At 52.0% G+C, this 21,585-nt stretch overlaps 1 protein-coding gene across 1 annotated transcript in view; it reads right to left on the bottom strand.

Annotated features, from left to right (window-relative positions):
- Positions 1-20,515, bottom strand: part of LOC144490296 (coxsackievirus and adenovirus receptor homolog) — a 31,120-nt gene extending 10,605 nt beyond the window's left edge. The window contains exons 1-3 of the mRNA XM_078208068.1: positions 20,245-20,515; positions 10,054-10,290; positions 2,688-2,857 (exon numbers count right to left, since the gene is read on the bottom strand). Coding sequence (XP_078064194.1) covers positions 2,688-2,857; positions 10,054-10,290; positions 20,245-20,371 — 534 coding nt within the window. The 5' untranslated portion in view covers positions 20,372-20,515. The remainder of the gene's footprint in view (positions 1-2,687; positions 2,858-10,053; positions 10,291-20,244) is intronic.
- Between the last annotated feature and the right edge of the window lie 1,070 nt (positions 20,516-21,585).

The following is a 21,585-nucleotide window of genomic DNA, read 5'->3' as shown; positions in this document are numbered from 1 at the left end:
TCTAACCCCGTGCTGTACCTGTCCTGGGAGTGTTTGATGGGGGGACAGTGTAGAGGGAGCTTTACTCTGTATCTAACCCCGTGCTGTACCTGTCCTGGGAGTGTTTGATGGGGACAGTGTAGAGGGAGCTTTACTCTGTATCTAACCCCGTGCTGTACCTGTCCTGGGAGTGTTTGATGGAGGGACAGTGTAGAGGGAGCTTTACTCTGTATCTAACCCCGTGCTGTACCTGTCCTGGGAGTGTTTGGGGGGGACAGTGTAGAGGGTGCTTTACTCTGTATCTAACCCCGTGCTGTACCTGTCCTGGGAGTGTTTGATGGGGACAGTGTAGAGGGTGCTTTACTCTGTATCTAACCCCGTGCTGTACCTGTCCTGGGAGTGTTTGATGGGGACAGTGTAGAGGGAGCTTTACTCTGTATCTAACCCCGTGCTGTACCTGTCCTGGGAGTGTTTGATGGGGACAGTGTAGAGGGAGCTTTACTCTGTATCTAACCCCGTGCTGTACCTGTCCTGGGAGTGTTTGATGGGGACAGTGTAGAGGGAGCTTTACTCTGTATCTAACCCCGTGCTGTACCTGTCCTGGGAGTGTTTGATGGGGGGACAGTGTAGAGGGAGCTTTACTCTGTATCTAACCCCGTGCTGTACCTGTCCTGGGAGTGTTTGATGGGGACAGTGTAGAGGGAGCTTTACTCTGTATCTAACCCCGTGCTGTACCTGTCCTGGGAGTGTTTGATGGGGGGACAGTGTAGAGGGAGTTTTACTCTGTATCTAACCCCGTGCTGTACCTGTCCTGGGAGTGTTTGATGGAGGGACAGTGTAGAGGGAGCTTTACTCTGTATCTAACCCCGTGCTGTACCTGTCCTGGGAGTGTTTGGGGGGGACAGTGTAGAGGGTGCTTTACTCTGTATCTAACCCCGTGCTGTACCTGTCCTGGGAGTGTTTGATGGGGACAGTGTAGAGGGTGCTTTACTCTGTATCTAACCCCGTGCTGTACCTGTCCTGGGAGTGTTTGATGGGGACAGTGTAGAGGGAGCTTTACTCTGTATCTAACCCCGTGCTGTACCTGTCCTGGGAGTGTTTGATGGGGACAGTGTAGAGGGAGCTTTACTCTGTATCTAACCCCGTGCTGTACCTGTCCTGGGAGTGTTTGATGGGGACAGTGTAGAGGGAGCTTTACTCTGTATCTAACCCCGTGCTGTACCTGTCCTGGGAGTGTTTGATGGGTGACAGTGTAGAGGGAGCTTTACTCTGTATCTAACCCCGTGCTGTACCTGTCCTGGGAGTGTTTGATGGGGACAGTGTAGAGGGAGCTTTACTCTGTATCTAACCCCGTGCTGTACCTGTCCTGGGAGTGTTTGATGGGGACAGTGTAGAGGGAGCTTTACTCTGTATCTAACCCCGTGCTGTACCTGTCCTGGGAGTGTTTGATGGGGACAGTGTAGAGGGAGCTTTACTCTGTATCTAACCCCGTGCTGTACCTGTCCTGGGAGTGTTTGATGGGGACAGTGTAGAGGGAGCTTTACTCTGTATCTAACCCCGTGCTGTACCTGTCCTGGGAGTGTTTGATGGGGACAGTGTAGAGGGAGCTTTACTCTGTATCTAACCCCGTGCTGTACCTGTCCTGGGAGTGTTTGATGGGGACAGTGTAGAGGGAGCTTTACTCTGTATCTAACCCCGTGCTGTACCTGTCCTGGGAGTGTTTGATGGGGGACAGTGTAGAGGGAGCTTTACTCTGTATCTAACCCCGTGCTGTACCTGTCCTGGGAGTGTTTGATGGGGACAGTGTAGAGGGAGCTTTACTCTGTATCTAACCCCGTGCTGTACCTGTCCTGGGAGTGTTTGATGGGGGGACAGTGTAGAGGGAGCTTTACTCTGTATCTAACCCCGTGCTGTACCTGTCCTGGGAGTGTTTGATGGAGGGACAGTGTAGAGGGAGCTTTACTCTGTATCTAACCCCGTGCTGTACCTGTCCTGGGAGTGTTTGGGGGGGACAGTGTAGAGGGTGCTTTACTCTGTATCTAACCCCGTGCTGTACCTGTCCTGGGAGTGTTTGATGGGGACAGTGTAGAGGGTGCTTTACTCTGTATCTAACCCCGTGCTGTACCTGTCCTGGGAGTGTTTGATGGGGACAGTGTAGAGGGAGCTTTACTCTGTATCTAACCCCGTGCTGTACCTGTCCTGGGAGTGTTTGATGGGGACAGTGTAGAGGGAGCTTTACTCTGTATCTAACCCCGTGCTGTACCTGTCCTGGGAGTGTTTGATGGGTGACAGTGTAGAGGGAGCTTTACTCTGTATCTAACCCCGTGCTGTACCTGTCCTGGGAGTGTTTGATGGGGACAGTGTAGAGGGAGCTTTACTCTGTATCTAACCCCGTGCTGTACCTGTCCTGGGAGTGTTTGATGGGGACAGTGTAGAGGGAACTTTACTCTGTATCTAACCCCGTGCTGTACCTGTCCTGGGAGTGTTTGATGGGGGACAGTGTAGAGGGAGCTTTACTCTGTATCTAACCCCGTGCTGTACCTGTCCTGGGAGTGTTTGATGGGGACAGTGTAGAGGGAGCTTTACTCTGTATCTAACCCCGTGCTGTACCTGTCCTGGGAGTGTTTGATGGGGGGACAGTGTAGAGGGAGCTTTACTCTGTATCTAACCCCGTGCTGTCCCTGTCCTGGGAGTGTTTGATCACTTACAACACGGTCCTGTTGCATGGTGTCTGGGCTGATGATGGTCCATTCAATATCCAGGGATCCGATGTCTTCAGCCTCCACCTCGTAGATGCAGCCGATCTCAATGTCCTGGTTCTCTGCGACGTACAGAGTTTGTGTTCCGGTCGATGTGATTCTCAGTGCTCTTGACACAGCTGTAATTACACATGTATAAGACATGGTCTGTTACTCCGACAACATTTGAGAACCGCCCGATCCACGACATACATTGGCGAGGCTCTGGTCCACGCTGGGGTAAGCGGAATCAGCACAGATTGGGGTTTGGTGGACAGCGTATACATGATGGGTTGAAGGGCCTGTGTCTTCACTGTGTGACTCTGTGTTGGGACACTTTGCAACACTGGACAGCCCGTTCCCCTCACACACACACACCCGGTACCCGTTCCCCTATCTGAGGGGACATTACACAACAGTTAAGAAAGCCCCATCAACGCCTCTACTTTCTCAGGAGGCTACGGAAATTTGTCATGTCCGCTACGACTCTCACCAACCTTTACAGATGCCCCATAGAAAGCATCCTTCCCTGGTGTATCACAGCTTGGTCTGGGGCTCCTGCTCTGCCCAAGACCGCAAGGAACTACAAAGGGTTGTGTGTGTGTGAACGTAGCCCAGTCCCATCACGCAAACCAGCCTCCCATCCATTGACTCCGTCTCCACTTCCCGCTGCCTCGGGGGGGGGAAAGCAGCCGGCGTAATCAAGGACCCCCCCCCCCCCCAACACATACCCCGGACATTCTCTCTTCCACCTTCTTCCGTCGGGGGAAAAAGATACAAAAGTCTGAGGTCACGTACCGACCGACTCAAGAACAGCTTCTTCCCTGCTGCTGCTGTCAGACTTTTGAATGGACCGACCTCGCATTAAGTTGATCTTTCTCTGCACCCCGAGCTGTGACTGTGACACTACATTCTGCACCCTCTCCTTTCCTTCTCTATGAACGGTATGCTTTGTCTGTACAGCGCGCGAGAAACAATACTTTTCACTGTATCCCAGAACACATAGAAACATGGAGGATAGTAGCAGGAGGAGGCCATTCGGCCCTTCGAGCCTGCTCCCCCATCCATCACCATCACGGCTGATCATCCAACCCAACAGCCTAATCCTGCTTTCCCCCCATAACCTTTGATCCCCGTTCGCCCCCCAAGTGCGACACCCAGCCGCCTCTGGAATACAGTCAATGTTTTGGCGTCAACTACTTCCTGTGGGAATGAATCCCACAGGCTCAGCGGGTGAAGAAATATCTCCCCACCTCCGTCCTAAATGGTCTACCTCCCAATCCTCAGACTGTGACCCCCCCTGGTTCTGGACTCCCCCCACCATCGGGAACACCCTCCCTGCATCTACCCTGTCCAGTCCTGTTAGAATTTTATAAGTCTCTATGAGATCCCCCCTCATTTGTCTGAACTCCAGTGAAAACAATCCTAACCTCGTCAATCTCTCCTCATACATCAGTCCCACCGGGAATCAGCCTGGTAAACCTTCGCTGCACTCCCTCGAGAGCAAGAACATCCTTCCTCAGAAAAGGAGACCCAAACTGCGCACAATACTCTGGGTGTGGCCTCACCAAGGCCCATTTGAATGGACCTACCTTATGTTAAGTTGATCTTTCTCTACACCCCGAGCTGTGACTGTAACACTACATTCCGCACCCTCTCCTTTCCTTCTCTCTGAACGGTATGCTTTGTCTGTACAGCGTGCAAGAAACAATACTTTTCACTGTATCCCAGAACACACAGAGACATAGCAGATAGGGGCAGGAGGAGGCCATTCGGCCCTTCGAGCCTGCTTCCCCCATCCATCACCATCAGGGCTGACCATCCAACCCAACAGTCTAATCCTGCTTTCCCCCCATAACCTTTGATCCCCGTTCGCCCCCCCAAGCGCTCTATCCAGCCGCCTCTGGAATACATTCAATGTTTTGGCGTCAACTCCTTCCTGTGGGAATGAATTCCACAGATATGATAATAGCACGTGATAATAATAAATCAAATCAAGTTAACCCTCTCACCCACCTCTCTCCCCATGTACACTCAGACACGGGGCAGCCCATTCCCCTATCGGAGGGGAGGGGGGGGGATTAACCCTTTCCCTCTCTGGTGTTTTCCTCCCCCAGTTGTTGTGATATTTTTCTCCCGCTCCCTTGTCTTCCCGCGCGCCGGCTTGAGGTACAGGAGTAATGTTGTCAAACCGGTTCACACCAAACCCAGGTGTTTGACAGGACGGAGGTGAGGGCGGGACGCCCCGTTACTGATCGAGAGAGATCGCAGCCCCTGGACCTGTACCCCCATCGACTCACACCCTCTCCCTTTAACCCCCTCTTATCCACCTCTACACAATCTCACACACACACACACCCGGTACCCATTCCCCTATCGGAGGGAGGGAGGGGTTAACCCCCTCTTACCCACCTCTACACAATCACACACACCCGTTCCCCTATCTGAGGGGACATTACACAACAGTTAAGAAAGCCCCACCAACGCCTCTACTTTCTCAGAAGGCTAAGGAAATTCGGCATGTCCGCTCCGACTCTCACCAACTTTTACCATAGAAAGCATCCTTCCCAGATGTATCACAGCTTGGTCTGGGGCTCCTGCTCTGCCCAAGACCGCAAGGAGCTACAAAGGGTTGTGTGTGTGTGAACGTAACCCAGTCCCATCACGCAAACCAGCCTCCCATCCATTGACTCCGTCTACACTTCCCGCTGCCTCGGGAGGGGGGAAAAGCAGCTGGCATAATCAAGGACCCCCCCCAAACGCACCCCGGACATTCTCTCTTCCACCTTCTTCCGTCGGGGGAAAAAGATACAAAAGTCTGAGGTCACGTACCGACCGACTCAAGAACAGCTTCTTCCCTGCTGCTGCTGGTAGACTTTTGAATGGACCGACCTCGCATTAAGTTGATCTTTCTCTACACCCCGAGCTGTGACTGTAACACTACATTCTGCACCCTCTCCTTTCCTTCTCTATGAACGGTATGCTTTGTCTGTACAGCGCGCAGGAAACAATACTTTTCGCTGTATCCCGATACACGTGACAATAATAAATCAGATCTAATTAACCCTCGGACCCACCTCTCTCCCCATTTACACACACACACTGGGCAGCCCATTCCCCTATCGGAAGGAGTCGGAGGGGGGGGGGGGGGGGGGGGGGGCGGGGGGAGGGGGGGGGGGGAGGGTTGACCCCCTCAACCCCCTCTCTGCGGATGCAGAGGAGATTCACCAGGATGCTGCCTGGGACGGGGCGTTGAAGTTATGAAGAGAGGTTGGGGTAAGGTTTGGGCTGTTTTACGTTGGAGCAGAGAAGACTGAGGGGGGCGACCTGATCGAGGTGTTCAAGATTATGAGGGGCACGGACAGAGTGGATAAGGAGCAGCTGGTCCCCTGAGTTGAAGGGTCAGTCACGAGGGGGACATAGGCTCAAGGTGAGGGGGCGGGAGGTTTGGGGGGGGATTTGAGGAGAAGCTTTTTTACCCAGAGGGTGGTGAGGGTCTGGAAGGCGCTGCCTGGGAGGGTGGTGGAGGTGGGTTGCCTCACATCCATCAACAAGTACCTGGATGAGCACTTGGCAGAGCCATAACCTTCAGGGCTATGGACCAAGGGCCGGCAGATGGGATTAGGTGGGAGTTCAGGTGAGTCGGTGTGGACTCGATGGGTTGAGGGGCCTCCACTGCCTGGGATTTTCCTTCCCCGCTCGCCCCAGACGGGGGCGCAGTGTGGGTTAGCGCTGCTGCCTCACAGCGCCAGGAAACCCCAGGTTCGATCCCCCGGGGCTCGGGTCACTGTCTGTGCGGAGTCTGCACGTTCTCCCCCCGGTGTCTGCGTGGGTTTCCTCCGGGTGCTCCGGTTTTCTCCCACAGTCCCGAAAGACGTGCTGGGTTAGGGTGGATTGACCCGAACAGCAAATGGCAGAACCCTTAAGAGTATCGATAGGCAGAGGGATCTGGGTGTACAGGTACACAGGTCACTGAAAGTGCAACGCAGGTGGAGAAGGTAGTCAAGAAGGCATACGGCATGCTTGCCTTCATCGGCCGGGGTATTGAGTTTAAAAATTGGCAAGTCATATTGCAGCTTTGTAGAACCTTAGTTAGGCCGCACTTGGAATATAGTGTTCAATTCTGGTCGCCACACTGCCAGAAGGATGTGGAGGCTTTGGAGAGAGTACAGAAAAGATTTACCAGGATGTTGCCCTGGTCTGGAGGGCATTAGCTATGAGGAGAGGTTGGAGAAACTTGGTTTGTTCTCACTGGAACGACGGAGGTTGAGGGGGAGACCTGATAGAAGTCTACAAGATTATGAGGGGCATGGACAGAGTGGATAGTCAGAAGCTTTTTCCCCCAGGGTGGAAGAGTCAATTACTAGGGGGGGCACAGGTTTAAGGTGCGAGGGGGCAAGGTTTAAAGGAGATGTACGAGGTAAGTTTTTTTACACAGAGGGTGGTGGGTGCCTGGAACTCGCTGCCGGGGGAGGGAGTGGAAGCGGATACGGTAGTGAGTTTTAAGGGGCGTCTGGACAAATACATGAATAGGATGGGAATAGAGGGATACGGTCCCCGGAAGGGTAGGGGGCTTTAGTTCAGACGGGGGGGGGGGGGGGGGGTAGCATGGTCGGTGCAGGAGGGCCGAAGGGCCTGTTCCTGTGCTGGAATTTTCTTTGTTCTTTGAACAGGCGCCAGAGTGTGGGCGACTCGGGGATTTTCACAGTAACTTCATTGCAGTGTTAGTGTCAGCCTTACTTGTGAATTAAATTTTACTTTACTTCACAAGACTGGAAGATCCCGCCGAGGCCAACGGAACTTTTGCCTTGTCCGTGTCGCGCCCGCTATGATTCCCATGACGGGGAAGTTCTGTCCTGTGATTGAGAGGGGAAATTATCCACGCCTGTCGGGTGTGTTGTTACCACAGGTTGTTTTGGTAAATTCTCTCTGCGCCCTGCTCGAGCGAGACAGAAATGCTGCTAAACTGGTTAATACGATACTCACAGCTGCAGAAGGGATGAGGTGTGGATTGTTCACAGAGAGAGAGAGAGAGACGCCCTTACTGAGAACAAAGAACAATACAGCACAGGAACAGGCCCTCCGGCCCTCCAAGCCCGCGCCACTCCCTGGTCCAAACTGGACCATTATTTTGTATCCCTCCATTCCCACTCCGTTCATGTGGCTATCTCGATAAGTCTTAAACGTTCCCAGTGTGTCCGCCTCCACCACCTTGCCCGGCAGCGCATTCCAGGCCCCCACCACCCTCTGCGTAAAATACGTCCTTCTGATATCCGTGTTAAACCTCCCTCACCTTGAACCTATGGCCCCTCGTGAACGTCACCACCGACCTGGGGAAAAGCTTCCCACCGTTCACCCTATCTATGCCTTTCATAATTTTATACACCTCTATTAAGTCTCCCCTCATCCTCCATCTTTCCAGGGAGAACAACCCCAGTTTACCCAATCTCTCCTCATAACTAAGCCCTTCCATACCAGGCAACATCCTGGTAAACCTCCTCTGCACTCTCTCTAAAACCTCCACGTCCTTCTGGTAGTTCGGCGACCAGAACTGGACGCAGTATTCCAAATGTGGCCTCGCCAACGTTCTATACATCTGCAACATCAGACCCCAACTTTTATACTCTATGCCCCGTCCTATAAAGGCAAGCATGCCATATGCCTTCTTCACCACCTTCTCCACCTGTGACGTCACCTTCAAGGATCTGTGGACTTGCACACCCAGGTCCCTCTGCGTATCTACACCCTTTATGGTTCTGCCGTTTATCGTATAGCTCCCCCCTACGTTAGTTCTACCAAAATACATCACTTCGCATTTATCTGGATTGAACTCCACCTGCCATTTCTTTGCCCAAATTTCCAGCCTATCTATATCCTTCTGTAGCCTCTGACAATGTTCCTCACTATCTGCAAGTCCAGCCATTTTCGTGTCGTCCGCAAACTTACTGATCACCCCAGTTACACCTTCTTCCAGATCGTTTATATACTGGTTTGGAGTTATTAGTCTAATGCCTGTTACAGCGGGACACTTGGAAAAAAAACCAAGACATGGTTAACACTGTTTTGAGAATAAGGGCAGGGTCAACCTTTTATTACTGAGGTGAGGAGAAATTTCTTCACCCAGAGAGTGGAAATGGTCGGGAGCTTCAAGTTTCTGGGTGTCCAGATCACCAACAACCTGTCCTGGTCCCCCCCACGCCGACACTATAGTTAAGAAAGCCCCACCAACGCCTCTACTTTCTCAGGAGACTAAGGAAATTTGGCATGTCCGCTACGACTCTCACCAACTTTTACAGATGCCCCATAGAAAGCATCCTTCCCGGATGTATCACAGCTTGGTCTGGGGCTCCTGCTCTGCCCAAGACCGCAAGGAACTACAAAGGGGTTGTGTGTGTGAACGTAGCCCAGTCCCATCACGCAAACCAGCCTCCCATCCATTGACTCCGTCTACACTTCCCGCTGCCTCGGGGGGGAAAAGCAGCCGGCATAATCAAGGACCCCCACCCTCCCACACACACCCCGGACATTCTCTCTTCCACCTTCTTCCGTCGGGGAAAAAGATACAAAAGTCTGAGGTCACGCACCGACCGACTCAAGAACAGCTTCTTCCCTGCTGCTGCTGTCAGACTTTTGAATGGACCGACCTCGCATTAAGTTGATCTTTCTCTACACCCCTAGCTGTGACTGTAACACTACATTCTGCACCCTCTCCTTTCCTTCTCTATGAACGGTATGCTTTGTCTGTACAGCGCGCAAGAAACAATACTTTTCACTGTATCCCGATATACGTGACAATAATAAATCAAATCAAAAAGTTTAGCTTGTTTATTAGTTACAAGTTAGGCTTACATTAACACTGCAATGAAGTTACTGTGAAAATCCCCCCTAGTCGCCCACACTCTGGCGCCTGTTCGGGTGACACTGAGGGAGAATTTAGCACGGCCCAATCCACCCTAACCCAGCACGTCTTTCGGACTGTGGGAGGAAACCGGAGCACCCGGAGGAAACCCACGCAGACACGGGGAGAACGCGCAGACTCCACACAGACAGTGACCCGAGCCCCGGGGAATCGAACCCGGGTCCCTGGCGCTGTGAGGCAGCAGCGCTAACCCACCGTGCCGCCCACTTGCACAGATTTACAAATAGCAATCTCACGAAAGGGATCACATCATCGCGTACCTTGCCCTGAGGGGATAGAGATGAGCAAACACGAAGTGAATGTGAACAGGGATCTGTCACGCAATGAGGGGGTCAGGGTCTCAGGGGAACGGGGATGGAGGAGGGGGGCAGGTCGAAGGGTCACTGGCGATGAGCTTGGAGCCCCGACTGAACTCACCTCCCAGTGTCCAACCAATGGACAGTATGGTACAGAATAGGTGACGCAGACAGAAGGGGCGTCGGAGAGACTGTCCGCCTGCGGAGGACATGTTGGCGGTCACTCTGCAAACTTTGTCCCCTTTTCTGAGGTATCTGGAGATGGCGCTCCCTCTCTCTCTGCCTTTCCCGAGATGGCCCTGTCTTCGGACCAGTGTGTGATGGTGACAGAGACTCGCTCCGAGAGAGGAACAGGCGCCTGAGAGGAAACAACCAGACAGCGTTCCTTATAGAGGCAGTTCCTGGACTGACAGGTGAGCCCGCAATCCAGAACACAACAGCCTCAGGGCAAGGAAGGAGCCTTCAGATCAAATCGCTGCGTGATGAGATAGTATCACTCCCACAGCCCCTCACTATCTCACCCTGCGCACAGGAACCCTCCCATTCACTCCCCGCAACCTTCAATATCCTCCCCGGTCCAATCCCACTCTCCCCCACACCCTTTAATATCCCACCCAGTCTAATCCCACTCTCCCCCTCACTCCCGCACCCTTTAATATCCCACCCAGTCTAATCCCACTCTCCCCCTCACTCCCGCACCCTTTAATATCCCACCCAGTCTAATCCCACTCACTCCCCACACCCTTTAATATCCCACCCAGTCTAATCCCACTCTCCCCCTCACCCTTTAATATCCCACCCAGTCTAATCCCACTCACTCCCCACACCATTTAATATCCCACCCAGTCTAATCCCACTCTCCAACTCACTCCCCGCATCCTTTAATATCCCACCCAGTCTAATCCCACTCTCCCCCTCACCCTTTAATATCCCACCCAGTCTAATCCCACACACTCCCCACACCATTTAATATCCCACCCAGTCTAATCCCACTCTCCCCCTCACTCTCCGCACCCTTTAATATCCCACCCAGTCTAATCCCACTCTCCAACTCACTCCCCGCACCCTTTAATATCCCACCCAGTCTAATCCCACTCTCCCCCTCACTCCCCGCACCCTTTAATATCCCACCCAGTCTAATCCCACTCTCCCCCTCACTCCCCGCACCCTTTAATATCCCACCCAGTCTAATCCCACTCTCCCCCTCACTCCCCACACCCTTTAATATCCCACCCAGTCTAATCCCACTCTCCCCCTCACTCCCCGCACCCTTTAATATCCCACCCAGTCTAATCCCACTCTCCAACTCACTCCCCGCACCCTTTAATATCCCACCCAGTCTAATCCCACTCTCCAACTCACTCCCCGCACCCTTTAATATCCCACCCAGTCTAATCCCACTCTCCAACTCACTCCCCGCACCCTTTAATATCCCACCCAGTCTAATCCCACTCTCCAACTCACTCCCCGCACCCTTTAATATCCCACCCAGTCTAATCCCACTCTCCCCCTCACTCCCCACACCCTTTAATATCCCACCCAGTCTAATCCCACTCTCCCCCCTCACTCCCCACACCCTTTAATATCCCACCCAGTCTAATCCCACTCTCCCCCTCACTCCCCACACCCTTTAATATCCCACCCAGTGTAAACCCATGTCCCTGGTGGCTGTGAAACAACAGTGCCAACCACTGTGCTACCCAATCCACCGAACCTGCACATCTTTGGACACTAAGGGACAATTTAGCATGCCCAATCCACCCTAACCTACACATCTTTGGACACTAAGGGACAATTTAGCATGGCCAATCCACCCTAACCTACACATCTTTGGACACTAAGGGACAATTTAGCATGGCCAATCCACCCTAACCTACACATCTTTGGACACTAAGGGGCAATTTAGCATGGCCAATCCACCCTAACCTGCACATCTTTGGACACTAAGGGACAATTTAGCATGGCCAATCCCCCTAACCTACACATCTTTGGACACTAAGGGACAATTTAGCATGGCCAATCCCCCTAACCTACACATCTTTGGACACTAAGGGGCAATTTAGCACGGCCAATCCACCCTAACCTACACATCTTTGGACACTAAGGGACAATTTAGCACGGCCAATCCACCCTAACCTACACATCTTTCGGAGGAAACCGGAGCACCCGGAGGAAACCCACGTCAACACAGGGAGAAGATGCAGACTCCGCACAGACAGTGACCCACATCCGGCAATTGAACCTGGGTCTCTGGCACTGTGGGGCAGCAGCGCTAACCCACTGTGCCACCATGCCGTCCACTGTGCCACCCACTCCACCATTTTGTATGATCGTGGCTGATTTCCATCTCATCCTAACTCCACTTTCCTGCCTTTTCCCCACAGTCCTTTATCCCGCTTTTGATCAAATAGCTATCTATTTCTTTCTTGAATCCATCGATTGAGTCTGCGTCCACTGCATTCTGGGGCAGTGAGTTCCATAGATTCACAACCCTGTGTGAGACGTAGCGCCTCCTGATGGCTGGAATTGCGGATAGCGAAGAGCATTGTCGGGCAATACAGCAGGATATAGATAGGCTGGAAAATTGGGCGGAGAGGTGGCAGATGGAGTTTAATCCGGATAAATGCAAAGTGATGCATTTTGGAAGAAATAATGTAGGGAGGAGTTATACAATAAATGGCAGAGTCATCAGGAGTATAGAAACACAGAGGGACCTGGGTGTGCAAGTCCACAAATCCTTGAAGGTGGCAACACAGGTGGAGAAGGTGGTGAAGAAGGCATATGGTATGCTTGCCTTTATAGGACGGGGTATAGAGTATAAAAGCTGGAGTCTGATGATGCAGCTGTATAGAACGCTGGTTAGGCCACATTTGGAGTACTGCGTCCAGTTCTGGTCGCCGCACTACCAGAAGGACGTGGAGGCGTTAGAGAGAGTGCAGAGAAGGTTTACCAGGATGTTGCCTGCTATGGAGGGTCTTAGCTATGAGGAGAGATTGGGTAAACTGGGGTTGTTCTCCTTGGAAAGACGGAGAATGAGGGGAGATCTAATAGAGGTATACAAGATTATGAAGGGTATAGATAAGGTGAACGGTGGGAAGCTTTTTCCCAGGTCGGAGGTGACGATCACGAGGGGTCACGGGCTCAAGGTGAGAGGGGCGAGGTATAACTGACATCAGAGGGACGTTTTTTACACAGAGGGTGGTGGGGGCCTGGAATGCGCTGCCGGGTAGGGTGGTGGAGGCAGGCACGCTGACATCGTTTAAGGCTTACCTGGATAGTCACATGAGCAGCCTGGGAATGGAGGGATACAAACGATTGGTCTAGTTGGACCAAGGAGCGGCACAGGCTTGGAGGGCCGAAGGGCCTGTTTCCTGTGCTGTACTGTTCTTTGTTCTTTATCTCTGTCCTAAACCTCCCCTTTCTTACTCTACAACTATGACCTCTTGTCCTAGGCTGTTCTGGAAGGGGCGATTATTTGGTTAACATTTACCTTATCAATCCCCTTGAGTATTTTATAGATCTCAATCAAATCCCCCCTCATTCTTCTGTAGTCCAGTGAGTACAAGGCCAAGCGACTCAACCGCTCCCCATACAATGGCCCTTCAGACCTGGAATCAACCTCGTGAACCTCTTCTGAGCCTCCGCCATTGTCGTCACATCCTTCCTCAAAGAAGGTGACCAAAACTGAACACAATACTCCAAGTGTGGTCCCACCAACGCCTGACACAATATTTAAGTCAGTATCTAAGTACGCAGCGACCAGCCTGAATGAGTACGTCACGACAGAAATTGGCTTCATTAGTAAGTGTGTGTGCCAAAGAAGCAAATCCGTGTGTTCCCCAACTGGAAACAAAGAACATAGAACAGGACAGCACAGGAACAGGCCCTTCGGCCCTCCAAGCCCGCGCCGCTCCCTGGTCCAAACTAGACCATTCTTTTGTATCCCTCCATTCCCACTCCGTTCATGTGGCTATCTAGATAAGTCTTAAACGTTCCCAGTGTGTCCGCCTCCACCACCCTACTTGGCAGCGCATTCCAGGCCCCCACCACCCTCTGTGAAAAATACGTCCCTCTGATATCTGAGTTATACCTCGCCGCTCTCACCTTGAGCCCGTGACCCCTCGTGATCGTCACCTCCGACCTGGGAAAAAGCTTCCCACCGTTCACCCTATCTATACCTTTCATAATTTTATACACCTCTATTAGGTCTCCCCTCATTCTCCGTCTTTCCAGTGAGAACAACCCCAGTTTACCCAATCTCTCCTCATAACTAAGCCCTTCCATACCAGGCAACATCCTGGTAAACCTCCTCTGTACTCTCTCTAAAGCCTCCACGTCCTTCTGGTAGTGTGGCGACCAGAACTGGACGCAGTATTCCAAATGCGGCCGAACCAACGTTCTATACAACTGCAACATCAGACTCCAACTTTTATACTCTATGCCCCGTCCTATAAAGGCAAGCATGCCATATGCCTTCTTCACCACCTTCTCCACCTGTGACGTCACCTTCAAGGATCTGTGGACTTGCACACCCAGGTCCCTCTGCGTATCTACACACTTTATGGTTCTGCCATTTATCGTACAGCTCCCCCGTATGTTAGTTCTACCAAAATGCATCACTTCGCATTTGAACTCCATCTGCCATTTCTTTGCCCAAATTTCCAGCCTATCTATATCCATGGATGAACAGGGATATCCGCTGCTTGCTGAAGTCCAGGTCTGAGGCGTTCAAGTCAGGCGACCCTGACCTATACGAGAAAGACAGATACGATCTAAGGAGATTCATTAACTTTGGTGAGGCCACAGCTGGAGCACTGTGCGCAGTTCTGGTCGCCACATTATAGGAAGGATGTGGCTGCACTAGAGGGGGGCGCAGAGGAGATTCACCAGGGTGCTGCCTGGGACAGAGCGTTTAAGTTATGAAGAGAGGTTGGGGTAAGGCTTGGGCTGTTTTACGTTGGAGCAGAGAAGACTGAGGGGGCGACCTGATCGCGGTGTTCAAGATTATGAGGGACACGGACAGGGTGGATAAGGAGCAGCTGTTCCCCTGAGTTGAAGGGTCAGTCACGAGGGGGACAGAGGTTCAAGGTGAGGGGGTGGGAGGTTTAGGGGGGGATGTGAGGAAAATCTTTTTTACCCAGAGGGTGGTGAGGTTCTGGAACGCGCTGCCTGGGAGGGTGGGGGAGGCGGGTTGCCTCACATCCTTTAAAAAGTACCTGGACGAGCACTTGGCACGTCAGAACATTCAGGGCTACGGGCCAAGGGCTGGTGAGAGGGATTAGGTGGGAGTTCAGGTGTTTCGAATGAGTCGGTGCAGACTCGATGGGCCAAAGGGCTTCTTCTTTAATGTCTGATTCTATGATTTTATAGCAGGAGACAGTACCAGACCAAGCTAGGGTCCCAGGTTGGCCTCACACACTCCCACCAACTATGGCAAGGTCTACAAGACGTAACAGGCTACAAGATGAAGGCGAGTAAAATCGCCGGCTCCAACCCTTCCTGATGAGCTCAATGCACTCTACGCCTGTTTTGAGCAAGAGGTCAGTGAGAGCATGCCCTCCACCCCGGAAGCCCTGGATGAACCTGTATCTGGGGGTCACCATTGCAGATGTCGGGTTCCAAGTGCTCGGGTTCCAAGTGCCATGCTAAATTGTCCCTTAGTGTCCAAAGATGTGTAGGTTAGGGTGGATTGGCCATACTAAATTGTCCCTTAGTGTCCAAAGATGTGTAGGTTAGGGTGGATTGGCCATACTAAATTGTCCCTTAGTGTCCAAAGATGTGTGGGTTAGGGTGGATTGGCCGTGCTAAATTGTCCCTTAGTGTCCAAAGATGTGTAGGTTAGGGTGGATTGGCCATGCTAAATTGTCCGTTAGTGTCCCAAAGATAGAACATAGAACATAGAACATTACAGCGCAGAACAGGCCCTTCGGCCCACGATGTTGCACCGACCAGTTAAAAAAAAACTGTGACCCTCCAACCTAAACCAATTTCTTTTCGTCCATGAACCTATCTACGGATCTCTTAAACGCCCCCAAACTAGGCGCATTTACTACTGATGCTGGCAGGGCATTCCAATCCCTCACCACCCTCTGGGTAAAGAACCTACCCCTGACATCGGTTCTATAACTACCCCCCCTCAATTTAAAGCCATGCCCCCTCGTGCTGGATTTCTCCATCAGAGGAAAAAGGCTATCACTATCCACCCTATCTAAACCTCTAATCATCTTATATGTTTCAATAAGATCCCCTCTTAGCCGCCGCCTTTCCAGCGAAAACAATCCCAAATCCCTCAGCCTCTCCTCATAGGATCTCCCCTCCATACCAGGCAACATCCTGGTAAACCTCCTCTGCACCCTCTCCAAAGCCTCCACATCCTTCCTGTAATGTGGGGACCAGAACTGCACACAGTACTCCAAGTGCGGCCGCACCAGAGTTGTGTACAGTTGCAACATAACGCTACGACTCCTAAATTCAATCCCCCTACCAATAAACGCCAAGACACCATATGCCTTCTTAACAACCTTATCTACTTGATTCCCAACTTTCAGGGATCTATGCACACATACACCTAGATCCCTCTGCTCCTCCACACTATTCAAAGTCCTCCCGTTAGCCCTATACTCAACACATCTGTTATTCCTACCAAAGTGAATTACCTCACACTTCTCCGCATTAAACTCCATCCGCCACCTCTCGGCCCAACTTTGCAACCTGTCTAAGTCTTCCTGCAAACTACGACACCCTTCCTCACTGTCTACCACACCACCGACTTTGGTGTCATCAGCAAATTTGCTAATCCACCCAACTATACCCTCATCCAGATCATTAATAAATATTACAAACAGCAGTGGCCCCAAAACAGATCCCTGAGGTACACCACTTGTAACCGCACTCCATGATGAATATTTACTATCAACCACCACCCTCTGTTTCCTATCCGCTAGCCAATTCCTGATCCAATTTCCTAGATCACCCCCAATCCCATACATCTGCATTTTCTGCAGAAGCCTACCATGGTGAACCTTATCAAACGCCTTACTAAAATCCATATATACCACGTCCACTGCCTTGCCCCCATCCACCTCCTTGGTCACTTTCTCAAAAAACTCAATAAGGTTAGTAAGGCACGACCTACCTGCCACAAAACCATGCTGACTATCACCTATCAATTCATTACTCTCCAAATAACTATAAATCCTATCCCTTATAATTTTTTCCAACATCTTGCCGACAACAGAAGTGAGACTCACCGGTCTATAATTCCCGGGGAAGTCTCTGTTCCCCTTCTTAAACAATGGGACAACATTCGCTAACCTCCAATCTTCTGGTACTATACCAGAGGCCAACGACGACCTGAAGATCAGAGCCAGAGGCTCTGCAATCACTTCTCTTGCCTCCCAGAGAATCCTTGGATAAATCCCATCCGGACCAGGGGATTTATCTATTTTCAGACCCTCCAGAATATCCTGCACATCCTCCTTATCAACTGTAATACTGTCTATTCTACTCCCTTGCAACCCAGTGTCCTCCTCAGCTATATTCATGTCCCCTTGCGTGAACACCGAAGAGAAATATTGGTTCAATGCTTCACCAATCTCCTCCGGTTCCACACATAACTTCCCTCTGCCATCTATAACTGGCCCTAAACTTGCCCTAACCAACCTTCTGTTCTTGACATACCTATAGAACGCCTTAGGATTCTCTTTAACCCACACCCTAAGATGTGCAGGTTAGGGTGGATTGGCCATGCTAAATTGTCCCTTAGTGTCCAAAGATGTGTAGGTTAGGGTGGATTGGCCATGCTAAATTGTCCCTTAGTGTCCAAAGATGTGTAGGTTAGGGTGGATTGGCCATACTAAATTGTCCCTTAGTGTCCAAAGATGTGTGGGTTAGGGTGGATTGGCCATGCTAAATTGTCCCTTAGTGTCCAAAGATGTGTAGGTTAGGGTGGATTGGCCGTGCTAAATTGTCCCTTAGTGTCCAAAGATGTGTAGGTTAGGGTGGATTGGCCGTGCTAAATTGTCCCTTAGTGTCCAAAGATGAGCAGGTTAGGGTGGATTGGCCATGCTAAATTGCCCCTTAGTGTCCAAAGATGTGTAGGTTAGGGTGCATTGGCCATGCTAAATTGTCCCTTAGTGTCCAAAGATGAGCAGGTTAGGGTGGATTGGCCATGCTAAATTGTCCCTTAGTGTCCAAAGATGTGTAGATTAGGGTGGATTGGCCATGCTAAATTGTCCCTTAGTGTCCAAAGATGTGTAGGTTAGGGTGGATTGGCCATGCTAAATTGTCCCTTAGTGTCCAAAGATGTGTAGGTTAGGGTGGATTGGCCGTGCTAAATTGTCCCTTAGTGTCCAAAGATGTGTAGGTTAGGGTGGATTGGCCGTGCTAAATTGTCCCTTAGTGTCCAAAGATGTGTAGGTTAGGGGGATTGGCCATGCTAAATTGCCCCTGAGTGTCCCAAAGATGTGTAGGTTAGGGTGGATTGGCCATGCTAAATTGCCCCTGAGTGTCCAAAGATGTGCAGGTTAGGATGGATTGGCCATGCTAAATTGTCCCTTAGTGTCCAAAGATGTGTACGTTAGGGTGGATTGGCCATGCTAAATTGCCCCTTAGTGTACAAAGATGTGTAGGTTAGGGTGGATTGGCCATGCTAAATTGTCCCTTAGTGTCCAAAGATGTGTAGGTTAGGGTGGATTGGCCATGCTAAATTGTCCATTAGTGTCCCAAAGATGTGCAGGTTAGGGTGGATTGGCCATGCTAAATTGTCCATTAGTGTCCCAAAGATGTGTAGGTTAGGGTGGATTGGCCATGCTAAATTGTCCCTTAGTGTCCAAAGATGTGTAGGTTAGGGTGGATTGGCCATGCTAAATTGCCCCTGAGTGTCCCAAAGATGTGTAGGTTAGGGTGGATTGGCCATGCTAAATTGCCCCTTAGTGTCCAAAGATGTGTGGGTTAGGGTGGATTGGCCATGCTAAATTGCCCCTGAGTGTCCCAAAGATGTGTAGGTTAGGGTGGATTGGCCATGCTAAATTGCCCCTTAGTGTCCAAAGATGTGCAGGTTAGGATGGATTGGCCATGCTAAATTGTCCCTTAGTGTCCAAAGATGTGTGGGTTAGGGTGGATTGGCCATGCTAAATTGCCCCTGAGTGTCCCAAAGATGTGTAGGTTAGGGTGGATTGGCCATGCTAAATTGCCCCTTAGTGTCCAAAGATGTGCAGGTTAGGATGGATTGGCCATGCTAAATTGTCCCTTAGTGTCCAAAGATGTGCAGGTTAGGATGGATTGGCCATGCTAAATTGTCCCTTAGTGTCCAAAGATGTGTAGGTTAGGGGGATTGGCCATGCTAAATTGCCCCTTAGTGTCCCAAAGATGTGTAGGTTAGGATGGATTGGCCATGCTAAATTGTCCCTTAGTGTCCAAAGATGTGTGGGTTAGGGTGGATTGGCCATGCTAAATTGCCCCTGAGTGTCCCAAAGATGTGTAGGTTAGGGTGGATTGGCCATGCTAAATTGCCCCTTAGTGTCCAAAGATGTGCAGGTTAGGATGGATTGGCCATGCTAAATTGTCCCTTAGTGTCCAAAGATGTGTAGGTTAGGGGGATTGGCCATGCTAAATTGCCCCTTAGTGTCCCAAAGATGTGCGGGTTAGGGTGGATTGGCCATGCTAAATTGCCCCTTAGTGTCCCAAAGATGTGTAGGTTAGGGTGGATTGGCCATGCTAAATTGCCCCTTAGTGTCCAAAGATGTGTAGGTTAGGGTGGATTGGCCGTGCTAAATTGTCCCTTAGTGTCCAAAGATGTGTAGGTTAGGGTGGATTGGCCATGCTAAATTGTCCCTTAGTGTCCAAAGATGTGTAGGTTAGGGTGGATTGGCCATGCTAAATTGTCCCTTAGTGTCCAAAGATGTGTAGGTTAGGGGGATTGGCCATGCTAAATTGCCCCTTAGTGTCCCAAAGATGTGCGGGTTAGGGTGGATTGGCCATGCTAAATTGCCCCTTAGTGTCCCAAAGATGTGTAGGTTAGGGTGGATTGGCCATGCTAAATTGTCCCTTAGTGTCCAAAGATGTGTAGGTTAGGGTGGATTGGCCATGCTAAATTGTCCCTTAGTGTCCAAAGATGTGTAGGTTAGGGTGGATTGGCCATGCTAAATTGTCCCTTAGTGTCCCAAAGATGTGTAGGTTAGGGTGGATTGGCCATGCTAAATTGTCCCTTAGTGTCCCAAAGTTGGCGCCCAGGTCGGTCGATCTCCCAGACGAGCATGCGCAGTCAGCCTGGCAGCCAGCCGGCCAAGTCCCGAGCACGCGCACTGCTTACCGTTGCCCCCGACAAAGATGGCGGGCGAGCCTTCGCACATGCGCGGCCCGCCTTCGGGACGCGCCCCGCAACAAGATGGCGGCCGCGCCCCGGCTTCCCGCCGGAACGATGGCGGCCGGGGACACATGGAAGGAGGGAACAGGGAGCGGCCGGTTCGTAGCCGCGGGTGGGGTGGAGGAAAGGTGAGGAGCAGAAAGGAAAGGAGGGGGGGGAGGAGGAGGAGAGGGGGCTGCAGCAGTTTGGGGACGATGGAGAGGAGAGAGCGGACATGGCGCTGCCGGACAGAGAGAGAGAGACTGGGAACCGGGAGTGCGCAGCCGCAGCGAGGCGGGCGCCGCGAGTGCGCAGCCGCAGTGAGACGACACCGTGAGTGCGCCGCCGCAGTGAAGGCGGCGCCCAAGCCTTGAGCGCGCAGCCACACTTCCGGCGCGGCGCGGCCTTGCCTTCCGGTCAGGCTCTGTGACGGCTGGGGGCGGGGGGGGGGAGAGAAGTGACGACATGCGACCGCCGCGGTGAGGGGGGAGCCGGGACTGCGGCGGCGCAGTGAGGGGGGAGCCGGGACTGCGGCGGCGCAGTGAGGGGGGAGCCGGGACTGCGGCGGCGCAGTGAGGGAGGGGGGCGGGGAGAGCCGTGAGTGCGCAGCCGCAGTGGGTGAAGATCAGGGTCAGGTTCCATCTGGGCTGCTGGGGTTTTTTTTTTGTCTCCGGCGCCGCCATTTGGATCCGGATTCGGAGGAAAGACCGAGAGACCGAGAGAGGAGCCCAGAGACCCAGAGAGAGACCCAGAGAGAGACCCAGAGAGAGGAGCTGCGACAGAGGGAGACAGAGATCATCCACATCCCCCAATCCCCCCCTCCCCACATCCCCCAGAGCCTCAATAACCCCCATCCTGATCCCCCCCATCACCCTCCCCCCATCCAGCCCCAATCCCCTAACTCCCCCCCCCAAATTACCCCCCTCAAAATCACCCCCCCAAACCAACCCCAATAAACCCCCTCAATAACATCCCCCCCAATAACAATCCCCATCCTGATCCCCCCCCATCCAGCCCCAATCCCCAATTACCCTCCAGCCCCAATTACCCCCTCTTAACATCTCCAAAATCCCCCAATAAACCCCCTCAATCACATCCCCCAAATCCCCAATAACAATCCCCATCCCTTCTCCCAACCACCCTCCCCTCTTAACATCCCCAGACCCCAATAACATCCCCCAAATCCCAATAAAACCCCTCAATAACATCCCCCGTCCTGATCCCCCAATAAACCCCCTCTTAACATCCCCAGACCCCAATAACATCCCCCAAATCCCAATAAAACCCCTCAATAACATCCCCCGTCCT

The sequence above is a fragment of the Mustelus asterias genome, unplaced genomic scaffold (genome assembly GCF_964213995.1).
Source record: "Mustelus asterias unplaced genomic scaffold, sMusAst1.hap1.1 HAP1_SCAFFOLD_3120, whole genome shotgun sequence".
Lineage (NCBI taxonomy): Eukaryota > Metazoa > Chordata > Chondrichthyes > Carcharhiniformes > Triakidae > Mustelus > Mustelus asterias.
This window is presented reverse-complemented; position numbering and strand designations above follow the sequence as displayed.